Here is a 13281-nt window from a genome sequence, read left to right as displayed (position 1 = left end):
GCAGTCGGCGTCACATGGTGGCCGGCCTTACTCCACCTTCTCGGCCTATGCTATGGCCCATAAGGGCAAGGCGACGTTCGACGTCACCTACAACCCGGATGACAAGCCCGAGGCCTACACCAACCCCGCCGTCTACAGCCGCCTTCATGACTACACCACCATGGCGCAGGAGGTCCATGGCCCAGAATATGATCTGAGCACCGAGTCGATCGACCCAGATGTGCTTATGATGGTCGGAGGAGGCATGAGACATGGGCGGTACTAGATTGCTGACGGGGCAATCGACTCGTCCTCCACTCCCACTATGTCTCAGGTGAGAGCAAGAAGCATGGGCTCAAGTCCAGCCATACGACCTCGGGACGACAGCTCACAGCATCGCATACAACAACTCGAGGTTAGTGCTTCTGTAACTCATCCTTCCTTGAGTTATATACCTTCTCTTTGAGTTACTATAATGTTGGCTTGTAATATTACAGACCCAACTAGAAGAAGAGAGGAGGGAACGTCACGAGATGGAGGCGAGGATGATGGCGGAGCGGGCGGAGCGGGAGGCTCGCCTGGCAGATCATCAGAGGATGGCGGAGATGTTCCAGTACATGCAGAGCCTTGGCGCCGCACAGGGCTTCGCTCCGCCACCTCCATTGTTCCCTGCAGTTGACCCTGCTCTCTTTCATACTCCTATGAGTATCAAAATTGTAGTTAGATGTTGGTAATGCATCTGGTATAACACATGCAATCTCTTCTCTGTGCGGGCCAATCTGGGGCGGCATCCAACAACCCTCCGGAAGGGTTCAGCCCAACGCAGCACCAGTCGCACCGCCCACCTCCATGAGAGTTATGTTTTTAGTGTTTAGACTTCAGAACTTGTGTTGAATACTTATGTTTGTGTTGGATACTTATGTCAGAGCTTGAGACTTATGTTCTTGATACTTATGTTTGCGTTGAGAACTTGGATATTTATGTTTGTGTTGGATATTTATGTTTGTGATGATATCTGTGATATATATATATATATATATATATATATATATATATATATATATATATATATATATATATATATATATATATATATATGTGTGTGTGTGTGTGTGTGTGTGTGTGTGATATATGTGATGTGTATGTGGTATCTTTTGTTTGCTTGGATGGAATAAAAAACAAATAAAAAGGTGTATACTGGTCACTTTGCCGAGTGTCACACTCGGCAAAGAGGTGCTTTGCCGAGTGTCAGGGCCATAACACTCGGCAAAGAACCAAGACCTAGGCACCGGTATAGGTTCTTTGCCGAGTGTAATGTCTCTGGCACTCGGCAAAGAAGCATGCTTTACCGAGTGTCATACCAAGCACTCGGCAAAGTACCTGACATGGGGACCCCCTCTGGCGGATTCTTTGCCGAGTGCTGTCAGGCCGACACTCGGCAAAGGTAACTTCTTTGTTGAGTGTCACCTGGGACACTCAGCAAAGACGCCGTCTCCGTCACCCGGCACCATAACAGCTGCTTTTCTTTGCCGAGTGCCCCCTGGCACTCGGCAAACCTCTTTACCGAGTGCCCGAGAAAAAGTACTTGGCAAAGAAGGCTTTGCCGATGCACTGTGTGCCGAGCCCTCTTTGCCGAGTGCGACACTCGACAAAGCCTTTGCCGAGTATTTTTAAGGCTTTGCCGAGTGCTTTATTCACTCGGCAAAGGCGGCGATTCCGGTAGTGAGATCACAAGTATCGTTGTTGAGTATTTTCTTCCTGAGCAGGTTTAGTTTGTGATTGATCTTGCCTTATGATATAATCTACATGAAGACTTTGACTTTAGGTGGAGAGAAGGTTTTCCAAATGAAATAATTTGTGCCTATGGCTAGGGTTGTAGCTGTTGATTGAATCAACTTATACAACATTCACTACATGTGGGGGATAGATATCCCCCAGGTACTCATGAACATTAAAACATGTCATGGGCCGCCTGATAGGCTTCTTGTTGAGTCATCCTATGGGATGGATTTGCAGGATAGGGCCAACAACCTAGGTAGGCCTGACCCAAGTTAATGGAGACTGACGTCCGAGTTAAGCGCCGACAAAGCCCGGATGTGTCGGGCGAGGCAGTTGTAAACACCTGAAGGGCTTGGCATTCGGCGAAAGCTCGGGCGGCTAGACGATAGAAGCTCCGGATTTGCAGGGACGCGATCTGCGATAAAGGAGATAAGCAAGTAGATAGTAATCATGACTTGTAATGGGATAACTCTCTCTGGTCGTATATATAAGGCCGAAGGGGACCCCTACCATTTCATCTCTCATCACCCACAACCTCAGCTCACCGTCACCCACAATCTTCAGCTTATAATCCCCACGCTCCAGAAATCAACATCAATGCCTCCAACAGGAAGTAGAGTGTTACGCAATTCAAAGCGGGCCGAACCTGTATAAATCCGTGAGTAATCGCCTCGTGCTTCTGCACGAGCCATCAAGTCGTGATCAATGATGTCGTCCTACACAAAAGCATCACGTGGGTGTGCGCGGTCGGGTGGTAAGGGGGTGCGACGTTGATTAACGGCGGATCCATGACAATCACCTTCAACACCATGAACACATTTGGTGCCACAGAAGTCTTCCACTTCGAATCCATCTTCCGCACAAGGTTTTGCTCCACCACCTCCATTGTTCCCTACAGTTGACCTTGCTTTCTTTCATACTCCTGTGAGTATCAAAATTGTAGTTAGATGTTGGTAATGCATCTAGTATAACACATGCAATCTCTTCTCTGTGCAGGACTAATCTGGGGCGGCATCCAACAACCCTCATGGATCGCCCGGCCCATCGCCGCACCAGTCCAACCGCCTACCTCGATGAGAGTTATGTTCTTAGTGTTGAGACTTCAGAACTTGTGTTGAATACTTATGTTTGTGTTGGATACTTATGTCAGAGCATGAGACTTATGGTCTTGATACTTATATTTGTGTTGAGAACTTGGATATTTATGTTTGTGTTGGATATTTATGTCTGTGATGATATATGTGATGTATATATGTGATATATGTGATGTATATGTGGTATCTTTTGTTTGTTTGGATGGAATAGAAAAAACAAATAAAAAAGGTGTATACTGGTCACTTTGCCGAGTGTAACACTCGGCAAAGAGGTGCTTTGCCGAGTGTCAGGGCCATAGCACTCGGCAGAGAAGCAATACCTGGGCACCAGTATAGCTTCTATGCCGAGTGTTGTGGCCTTGGCACTCGGCAAAGAGACACGCTTTGCCGAGTGCCGCACAGAGCACTCGACAAATAACCTGACAAAGGGACCCGCTGGTAGATTCTTTGCCGAGTGCAGATCGGTAGACACTCGACAAAGAACATTTGCCGAGTGTCACCTAGAACACTCGACAAAGCCGCCGTCTCCGTTACCCCGGCGCCGTGACAGCCGCTTTTCTTTGCTGAGTACCGACTGGCACTCGGCAAAGTCTTTGCCGAGTGCCCGATAAAAAGTTCTCGGCAAAGAAGTCGTTGCCGATATACTGTTCGCCGAGCCCTGTTTGTCGAGTGTGACACTTGGCAAAGCCTTTGCCGAGTGTTTTTAGGGACTCGGCAAAGCGTCTGATTCTGGTAGTGTATACGACACATGACTTTTACTTTTAATCATGTAGAGGGTGCTTCCAAACCAAATTAACATATAGTTAACCGTCACGATTATTTTTAACGCAAATTAAATTGAATGATGTACCTTATCTGAGTTTGAATATCTAGCTAGGTACTCAATTATTTCACCAACCTGAACTGGAAAAATATCTATATACACCATATGAGCTAAACCTGATAGAGAAAACTAAACGGCATAATTTTTTAATGGAAAACATATAGGTACCTTAATTGGTGATACTGTGTGTAGACAATTTTCTCTTTATCTCTGCTTATATACACTTAAAAAGATTATAACGTCATCATCTCACCGGTGAAACCAAATCTTGATTCTTGCACACACATCAGCGTCTGATATGAACCATCCTCCACTCGATGCACCCATACTGTTATTATTAATCTAAAGATTGTATAGTTTTCATAATGGTAAATACGAATGCTGTACATATACACACACGTACATCGCTGGTTATATGGTATGGGTGGATGCACATTTGACATATCTTGCGTTTTGTTGCGGGACAGCCAGGACAGGGACGTTCCCTGGTGTTCTCTCTCGTCCTTTCAATTGAAGGGATACAACACTGTAATAGTATTGTCCCGATTCTTAACCAAACAACTTTATTTGATGAATCGTTTTATTCTGTCCCGTCCTGTCATTGCAACTAAACGCACCCTAAATAGATAGGTAGGAATGACAGGTGATTAGGCACCAACCCGACCTATCGCGCGTTGTCATCATTCTCCAACCAATAGATTGTGCTATATATTATTCTATTAATCAGGATAATTATGGCATAAAGACATGGTGTCCTTTCAGCATAACATTCCATATTAGTTGGCAATTAATTGGCACAAATAATGCATTGATTTGTCTTCCAGGTGAATGTCAAACCTGGTCGATTTGGACCCCCCCAAATATAATGCACAAATAACGCATGTATAGTGCCAAGAAAAGGCATGCGTTAAGGATAGCTTGCTCGAGGACCAACATGAAGGGCCGTGTGGTGGTCACATGGACCATCGACCTATAGCTACTGTTTGGTGTGACATGTATATGGTCTGTGTTGTATTACATGTCCAATCAGTCCACAAAATATATAGCTACTGTTCGGTGCATAAGAATAATGTGACGAACAGTACTGCGTGATGTGATGATGATGCATATATATGCACACACGTAATTAAGTTTTGGAAGTTAGCTAGGAATTAGGCACTAAGTAATTGCTGGTACGTACGGTAGACTGAAAACAGTAGTCCAATCATTACGCGGATAGAGATAGATAGAAAAAAAATCGTATGAGATTATTGTGTTTATATGTACTTATAAACGCACGTAAACCTATAGCTACACGATGGAATTCGATCCTATCGTCAATGGCAGAATTATTGACGCGCGCGCGCGGCCCTTTTCAGGCGCTAAAACGTCAAAAGTTAACTTCAAAGGTGTGCATGCATGCCTGAAGCCGCCGCAAGCTCTCGCACGCTTCTCATAGTAATCCGATCACAAAAACACCAGTTGGTTCAGCGTCATTATATATCCCAACAGCTAGCTGGTACATACGTCACAAGGCAACGCGTTATGGTATAATCTCAAAATACAATTAATCATATTATTCGCAAAATACAATTTTTACTGTAGGCTCTTATCTCTTATTCCAGTGTTGAATGCCCATACAATTACTTTGTGGTTATTAGAAGGAATTTGATGGCTTAAAAGACTGCATAAAGGTTTATCTTGAAGGCTTATATAGGTCAACCCTCATCCGTATGACCGTATCGTCCCGCTCGTCTGGTTCAAGCAAGTTTAATTCATGAAGACAAATAAAATGGTGACCCAAATCGTACTTAAGTTGCATTTTACTACCTCTATCCCCCCCACCCCCAAAAGAAAATTTTTTGACGGTTTGGCTAGTTTTGTCCCAAGCCATCAACCAATCTTAATAAATTTGTAGAGAAAACTGGTTTAATATTTATGACATGAGATAGATATACTATAAAATATATGTTCTATGATAAATCAAATGATTCTTATTTAACACTATAACTATTAATATATTTCAGTACAAATATTGATCAAATTTAAGATAGTTTGACTTAGAACAAAACTGAAACACCAAGTCTTTTTTGGAGAGGAGGGCCTAGTAGTACTGTAGTAGTACTCAATGCGTATATATATTTGTATATGTTTGAGTTGATATTTAACGACTAAATAAACTAAAATCAATAGACTATATTTTAAAATAGAATTATTTACCATTAGTAAATAGACGTTATGGAAATTTCATAAGAAAAAAAAACGGCAGCAACAATGTCTCCAATTCAAAGTAAGATGCTGGACTTCTATGACTGGTGAAAGTGAAGCACAATAATCTTGGATTTCACACAAAACTGAACCTTTCTGAGCCGTGTTGGCTGAAAGCCGCAATATATGCCTTTAGAAGTTGCTAGTTCTGGCTAGCTAACTTTGGCTGGAACTTAGAAGGGTGAATGTGTACGTATGACTGGTGGCCCTACTTGTGGCAAGATAGTAACTATATCATCATGCAGCTGTTGGTATATATAGAAAACTCACTCGAGCAATGCATGGAATCGAACTAGGTATGGTTAGGTTAAACGGGGACCAACAGTGGCATCAATGCAAGAAGGGTACACACACTTCAATATATACTACGGGCAGAACTAAAAAGGAAGTGCAAAACTCGATGAGATCCACAAGCTAAGGAACCCAACAGTACACAGCAATGAACATCTTAGATCTTGTGCAGCAGATGGAACATTTAAGCATGCAGGTTAAAGCAGCGGCCAGTGCAACAATTCAGAGCCGCAGGATTTAGAGAAAAAAAAGGGGGCTCAATGCCAATGGGAGGAAAATTCTAGGCGCGCGCGAGAGATGGAATAAATACATGTACAATGCACCAAACAGTGAGATCCATAAAAAGATCTGGGGCCTATAAGAATAGTGCCCGGAATACTGCTTTTCCCCCCATGCCTTTACAGTTTACTAACATGGACGGGAAGAATGTCTGGCTGCGAAAGAAATGATGTGATGCTCGCTTGATCACCGTATAGTATTTATGTATATATAATATAGTTTAAACAACTAATAACTGTGTGCTCGTCGTTATTAATCTCTCCCCTCTCGTCCCTAGCTAGCTAGCTCGATCTCCCATCTGACGATCATGCATATATCTGGAGCATATATGCAAGAGCATAGGCCACTGGTGCCTATGACATATGATATAAGATGCAGATCATGCATGCAGCCCTTTAATTGGCCCAAGAGATCAGCTTAGTACTACACTACTACTCATGCATGCATGTAGGAACCTGCTGCCTTTGATTGGCTCTTGTGTATTTTATTTATCAAGGCCTAAAGGTGGCTGTTTTGTTTTCTGATCGCAAAGGCCAAAGCATGCATGCATGCATAGTGTGCTAATGACTGATGATGATGATGATGATGGATGGATGGATCCTGCGAGAACGAAGAATTAATCATGAAAAGAAGAGAGATCAAGATCTCGGCTCGATTACATTTAGTACTCCAAAGTATTGGTTTGCACAACATGCAGAAAGGGGATAGATGCAGTCGATATATATAATTCATGTCGGCTATATAGATATATATAGCGAAAGGTAGGTAGATAGATAGATAGATAGATTGCTCCTTAGCTCTTAATCAACCTGCTGAGATCGATTGGGCTCCCATGACATCGTCTCCCCCCCCCCCCTGAAGCTTCCTTCCTTCCTTCCTTCACCGACTCCGCCGTCCGATCCCACAGCTCATTAAGGTCAAAGGGCTCAAATCCATGTCGTCGCCTCCACATCTTAACAAGGATTAGAGTAATACATCACTGCACAACACACTACACAAGCATAGTAATAAGCAAAGCAACGCACACACAGATAAGAACAGCTATATATGTATATAATTAAAACACACAAACTAGCTAGCACATACAGTAGCTATACATCATGCATGGGCATGGCCGCCGTGCAGGATTAAACTTAATTACTCAGAGAGAAAGAAACAGCGCCTTACCATTCACGGCAGCGCAGCGCTTCCCCTTCACTTCACATGCTGCTGTCTCCCCCTTCCTTGTGATCCAACCCAATGCTCTCTGATCCGGAGGTGGTGGTCGTCGACGCGCTGATGGCATTCACCGCCCAATTAGCCACGGAAGCGTAAGGCAGGACGGGCGCCACGTCAGCGCCTGGGGAGCTACTAATGACGACGTTGTTGTGGTGGTTCCGCATGAAGTAGCAGCCGCCGCCGCCGCCCGACGGAGGCAGCGGTGGCGCTGCTAGTCCGTCGACGACCCCAAGCCTCCTGCCGCTGCCGTACATGCCGGCGGCGAACTGGCCGGGGCTCGTCGTCGTCATTGGCGCCGTGGAGAGCCTGGGGGCGGCGCTGACGACGGGGAGCGCGGTGGGGATGCCGGCGGCGACGTCGCCGCAGGCGTAGCGGAGGAGCTCGGCGTGCGCGGCGTCCAGCTCCTTCTGGAGGCGGTGGACCTGGCGCTGCAGCACGGAGATGGCGCCGACGCAGCCGTAGACGGGGTCCTTGACGCGCGCCTCGGCCTCGTAGGCGAGCGAGCTCACGGCGTCCTCCCGCTGGTGCGGCAGCAGCTCGTTCAGCAGCTTGGTCACGTTGCTGGCGCCGAACACCTTGTGCACGTTGGCGAACTTCTGCGGCTCCTCCGGCGGGAAGTAGGGCGCGAACACGCACCCCGGCAGGCACTTGCGCCGCAGGAACTTGCACGCCGCGCACGGCGCCCCGGCACCAGGCATCGTCGTCCCGGCCGACGCCGCCACAGGGGAGAAGGCCGAGTTGTTGCTGGTGCTCGACGGGGACGCCATTTTTCCTTCCTGGCCTAGCTTGGCCTGCGAATAAATCAGTAGAAAAACGTTGATTAATTAGTTGGATTATTATCCGTTTTTTCCCAAAGAAATATACGTATATCTATCTCTACATATGGTGGTGTGGTGGCTGAGCTGTGAATAATATGCATCGCGATCTTTCGATACTAATCTTAGGGCTAGGGTTTTCTTGGACGGAGGATTATATATTGTTCTGGGAAAGGCACGAGGAGAGGGAGAAGATTAGGGTTTCGGAGTGTGATGTGCTCTGATCCAGCCAGCTATGCATGTGCAATCTTTGGGAAAAATGGGGAAGTTCTGTTCTTCCCTTTTTACCTTGGGACAAAGAAAGAGGGGACAATAATGAGACTGTAGATTTCTCATCTGCGGAAAATTATTGATAAAGGGAGCAGTGCAAATCAACAGCATGATCATGAACACAAATGGAGGATGCATGATCCACTGTACAAATGCGTGGGTGTGCATGTATGATGATACGGCACAAGAAGCACAGATTTTTTAAAGGAAAAAAAGGCGATCTTTATTTGCTCAAATCTCAAGAACCATAGATAATATAATAATAGTGCCACTGCCAAGCAAGAGAAGGCCAGAACCCAGAAGACGAGAACGAAGACTGCAGATCAAAGCCTTTTTGTCTTCTAAAATAGAACTTCTCATACATGGGCATGTAGCGCAGTGAGCTAGAGAGACCTGCTCATCCTCACCTCTGGAAGGTCACAGGAGACAGATCTGCAGACGACCTGGTGAAGAAAGGCCGAGACTATGGATGAAGAAGATGTTTTCTCTCTCTCTCTCTCTCTCTATCCTTCTTCTCCCTGCTGCTTCAGCTGGTAGCTAGCTAGCTAGCTTGTTTCCTCCATCACACATCGATCCACTGCTATCTACTAATAACAAGCTGCACAATGGAAATAGAAAGGGGAGGGGGGAAATAGAGGAAAGGACAGACAGGATATAGATAAGCAATAATTCTTGCTTCAGTTTGTGTGTGGATGAGAGAATTGCTGGAGGGTCATATGATCAGGTAGAACAGCCTAACTCTTGTCTGTGCCTGCAGGCTGTGTGATCGATCTATGAGAGGGGGAGGGAGCTGGGGAGGAGAGATATGGAGAGGGGAACCAGCTTCTCCCCTCTCTTCTTCCACCTGCAGCACACTTCCTCCAACTGCAGCAAGGGAAAGGTGAGGTGCATAGATCGGCCGCACACACTATGAAAAAAAAAGGCTGAGAGACAGTATTGAATGAGAGGAGGTGAGAGTGTTGAAGAATATTGTGGTGGTGTATGTTGCAAAGAAAAAAAAGGGCCCGGCCGAGGAGAGAGAAAGAGAGGGTAAACAGATAAATAAGGACAAATTGGGATTAATGGCAGTACAAGGAAAAGTGTGAGGGTGACATTGCCACTACTCGCAAGAATATCTACCACAGTGCTGCCTCATCTCGTCACTTTTCACGAACAGTTCCCGCAGCCCATGGGGTGTAGCAGTATTGTACGTCGTAGCTGAAGAACGAAGTGTGTGTACATATATACAGACTGGTATACTGATATATGTATAAGAAAAAAAAGAAGAAGAAAAAAACTGATATGCATAGTAGTAGTACTACGTACGTACCAATTTTCATAGCATTCCTTTAAAAAAAAGCAGAAAGCGCCAGTGCGTCCGGTTTAAGAGTAATCATTCCCTTTTATGCATATCAACTGGCTTAGCTGCGTAATTGAGCTTTGCCTAATAAGCAGCTACTAGCACAATGATAAAGAGGCCGGCGATGTAGACTGGCACACACCGTGTGGCGATCGATGGCGCAGGCAGGGGTGCTCTTGAGCAATGCGGCTTAACAAACCGGACAATTGAACTAGCTTGCCTCCTGCTGCTTCCATCTCATAATTAAAAGGGCCGCAGTATAATTGGCAATCATTAGTGACGAACTGGTACCAGTGCAAGTCATCGGCATGCATGCATGCACTGCCATACCCGTTAATTATTTGTATATATACCCTAGCTACGAGGGGGATTAAGTAGATTGTATTCTTAATTAGGGTTAGCCCTACAGATGTTCTCTGCCTGTATGATTATTGATTATGGGCTCACGCAGTGTCACACACGCTAGCTACATCAGCGCAGTGTCTATACACTTTGCACACATGGTAACTGTGGGTCTGTCGCGGCTTCAGGGCTTGTTCGGTTTTACCCCAATCCATATGGATTGAGGGGGATCGAGGGCTTGTTCGGTTCTACCCCAATCCATATGGATTGAGGGGGATTGAGGGGGTTTTAATCCCTTGTAAGTCAAAATCCCTCCCAATCCACTCCAATCCATATGGATTGAAAATAACCGAACAAGCCCTGAAGGGGTTTCAATCCCTAGTAAGTCAAAATACCCTCCAATCCGTATCAATCCCCTCCAATCCATATGGATTGGAAATAACCGAACAAGCCCTCAAAGGGGAAAACATATTGGTTTAGGTAGTGTACAAAGCATTAAACTTTTAAATCCTCTACCACTAATAATAATAATAATAATTATTATTATTATTATTATTATTACATATATAACCATTTATTTATATTGTTCTTGTGAATATGACCTTATTAAATGTTCAGGTCGATGAATTCTTAAGATTGACACTATTTCAATATTCAGTGTCTATAAAATAACAACCGGTAGACTACCTACATGTCCAGCCGTTATTAAAAAGAAGCACAGATTTTTCAAAGATAAATAAAGTAAGAATTTTGGACTGCTGCAACTGAAAGCACTATAGAAATAGTAAAAATTGGTACGGATTAAAGCTAAGCAAACAGACATCAAGTTTTCATGTTGAATTCCCTGGTTCTAGTAGTACGAACAAAAGCATAATCATTTCAACTGTATGTAATGCGCCTAACTCAAAATAGAAAATGGGGTAATTCATGAATCAACCATACTCTACGTCAATAATCCGAAGAATATACGTTACGAAACTAAAAATATGAACAAGACATATGATATACACGTACGCCAATGTTTCGATCCATTTACACGATCGATGCATACAGTAGGTAATAAAGCAATTAAAATAATCCCACCATGACAGTTACTGCTGAAAATGGAGAAATTTACACTAAATGCCCTAAGAAGGAATCAATTCGAACTGTCGTCCAGACACGTACTGGCCCTTCGACACAGTTAGCTGATGAAGGGATACAGCAGGAGTCGATTTGTGTCGACCGTCATGCATGTGTAACGAGTCGTAACAGAGATTACTTTGCAGTGCAAGTCGACGAACAGGGGCCCATAAAATAATTCCAAGTACACATGTGGCCTTCAATGATGGCCGCTGTTACAGAGCATGATAGCTTTCGTTTAGATTTTGTCATCTTTGTCATGTATAGGTACGTATATATAGCTGATGAAGCTTATATATAATCAGTATCATCATGATCTACGTACATACATGCATCTCAAACACAAACGTAATTACTAGCTAGCTGCTGGTTGCAGCAAAGTTTTCAAAACTAAAAAAAAGTTGCAAAAGGCATCCACAGTCCAGTCTGGCCAACAATCATGCAGATCACTGAGGCCAAGCAAGTGACAGTACACAGTGTGTGTGTGTTCATACCCCAGAGACACCTCTTTATTGTGTCCAAAAAAACCAAGCAAAAAAGGTGTCATTTTTTTAAGCTTAAACAAATTACTATGGTGTATATACCGTGTATATAAGATCGATCGTCACTAATTTTGATATTACACAGTTTTGAAACTGTACAGCTACTACAACACGTACAGTAATTATTAATAACACGACCACTGTAACAATTAATAGTGTGTGCTGGCTGGACCAGAACTACATATATATCTATGGGTCATTTTAAACTTTTCTAAAGGAGAAAAGCCAAGTCAATTGTTCGAGTAGTCAACAGAGCAAACATGGGAACTCCTCAAGAAAGAGAGCAGCAGCGAGGTCACGGTCTCCAAGAAGGCAAGAACAGACAAGTATAGCCTCACACTAAAACTCTCTTTTACAGTACGTGGTAACAGGAGGCCCTAAGACGTGGGAGGCCCCACCATTCCCTAGCTAGGCCGCCATTAGTATAGTCCGAATCAACATGTACAATGATGCCGCATGACATATATATATATATGTGCATGGAACGAAAAAGGTCCCAGCCATGCCGTGTAAGTGTGTAATCAAATAAACAAACAAGCAAGGGTTTGTCATCATTTCCTCTCTGGAAACCATGCATAAAAGGCTGTTACGTGATTGATAGAGAGAAATGATATTCGTCACCTTTGATGGTCACCTATTCTAAAATGACTTAACAAATTTAAGCTATTCATGATCTTTATAACTCATTTCTTAAGTTATTTCAGGGTGTATGATCATCACCCTAGGTGGCAAATAGCGTTATACCTATGTATATGTACGTGTGTGCGTGCTTGTTATTTATCACGTTAGGTGATCAACTACCCCGGAATAACTTAATAAATTTAAGTTTTTTTGTAATTTATTTCATCTAGGGTGACGAATAACACTGCTATATATATTACCTAGGATGATGGACCATGCACTACTAGAGAATGGGCTTCAGTTCAACAAGTTTTGTTCTAGTTGTTTTAAAACTGGTATTGATACTAGCTTCAGTATCAATTTTAAATATAGAGTCCATGCAAAGGATATTAGTAACCATTGATGTCTCTAACCGGTACTAATATTAAATCATTTAGTACATGTTCCAACCAAAAACCGGTACTAAAGTTTAAATATTTAGTACCTGTTGGAAACACTAACCGGTACTCAAGATCCCACA

The 13281-nt window shown here is 43.9% G+C and overlaps 1 protein-coding gene across 2 annotated transcripts; it reads right to left on the bottom strand.

Annotated features, from left to right (window-relative positions):
• Positions 1-7093: 7093 nt before the first annotated feature.
• On the bottom strand, positions 7094-9925 carry ra2 (ramosa2). Of its 2 annotated transcripts, none has more exons than XM_008673908.4 (3): positions 9203-9925; positions 7660-8501; positions 7094-7444 (listed from the first exon to the last, which is right to left on the bottom strand). In XM_008673908.4, the coding sequence occupies exon 2, from the start codon at positions 8475-8477 to the stop codon at positions 7692-7694; it is 786 nt and encodes a 261-aa protein (XP_008672130.1). In that variant the 5' UTR covers positions 8478-8501; positions 9203-9925; the 3' UTR covers positions 7094-7444; positions 7660-7691. The 2 variants fall into 2 exon arrangements, with proteins under 2 accessions (XP_008672130.1, NP_001131918.1); NM_001138446.1 differs by having other exon boundaries at positions 7118-7483; positions 9203-9650.
• Positions 9926-13281: the final 3356 nt, after the last annotated feature.

The sequence above is a fragment of the Zea mays genome, chromosome 3 (assembly GCF_902167145.1).
Source record: "Zea mays cultivar B73 chromosome 3, Zm-B73-REFERENCE-NAM-5.0, whole genome shotgun sequence".
Taxonomy (NCBI): Eukaryota; Viridiplantae; Streptophyta; class Magnoliopsida; order Poales; family Poaceae; genus Zea; species Zea mays.
Note: the sequence above shows the minus strand (reverse complement) of the source record. Positions and strands in the feature narration are given on the sequence as shown.

What these genes read in the sequence shown, in the direction of transcription:
- ra2 (XM_008673908.4), bottom strand. Translation starts at nt 8,477, where the DNA reads ATGGCGTCCCCGTCGAGCACCAGCAACAACTCGGCCTTCTCCCCTGTG.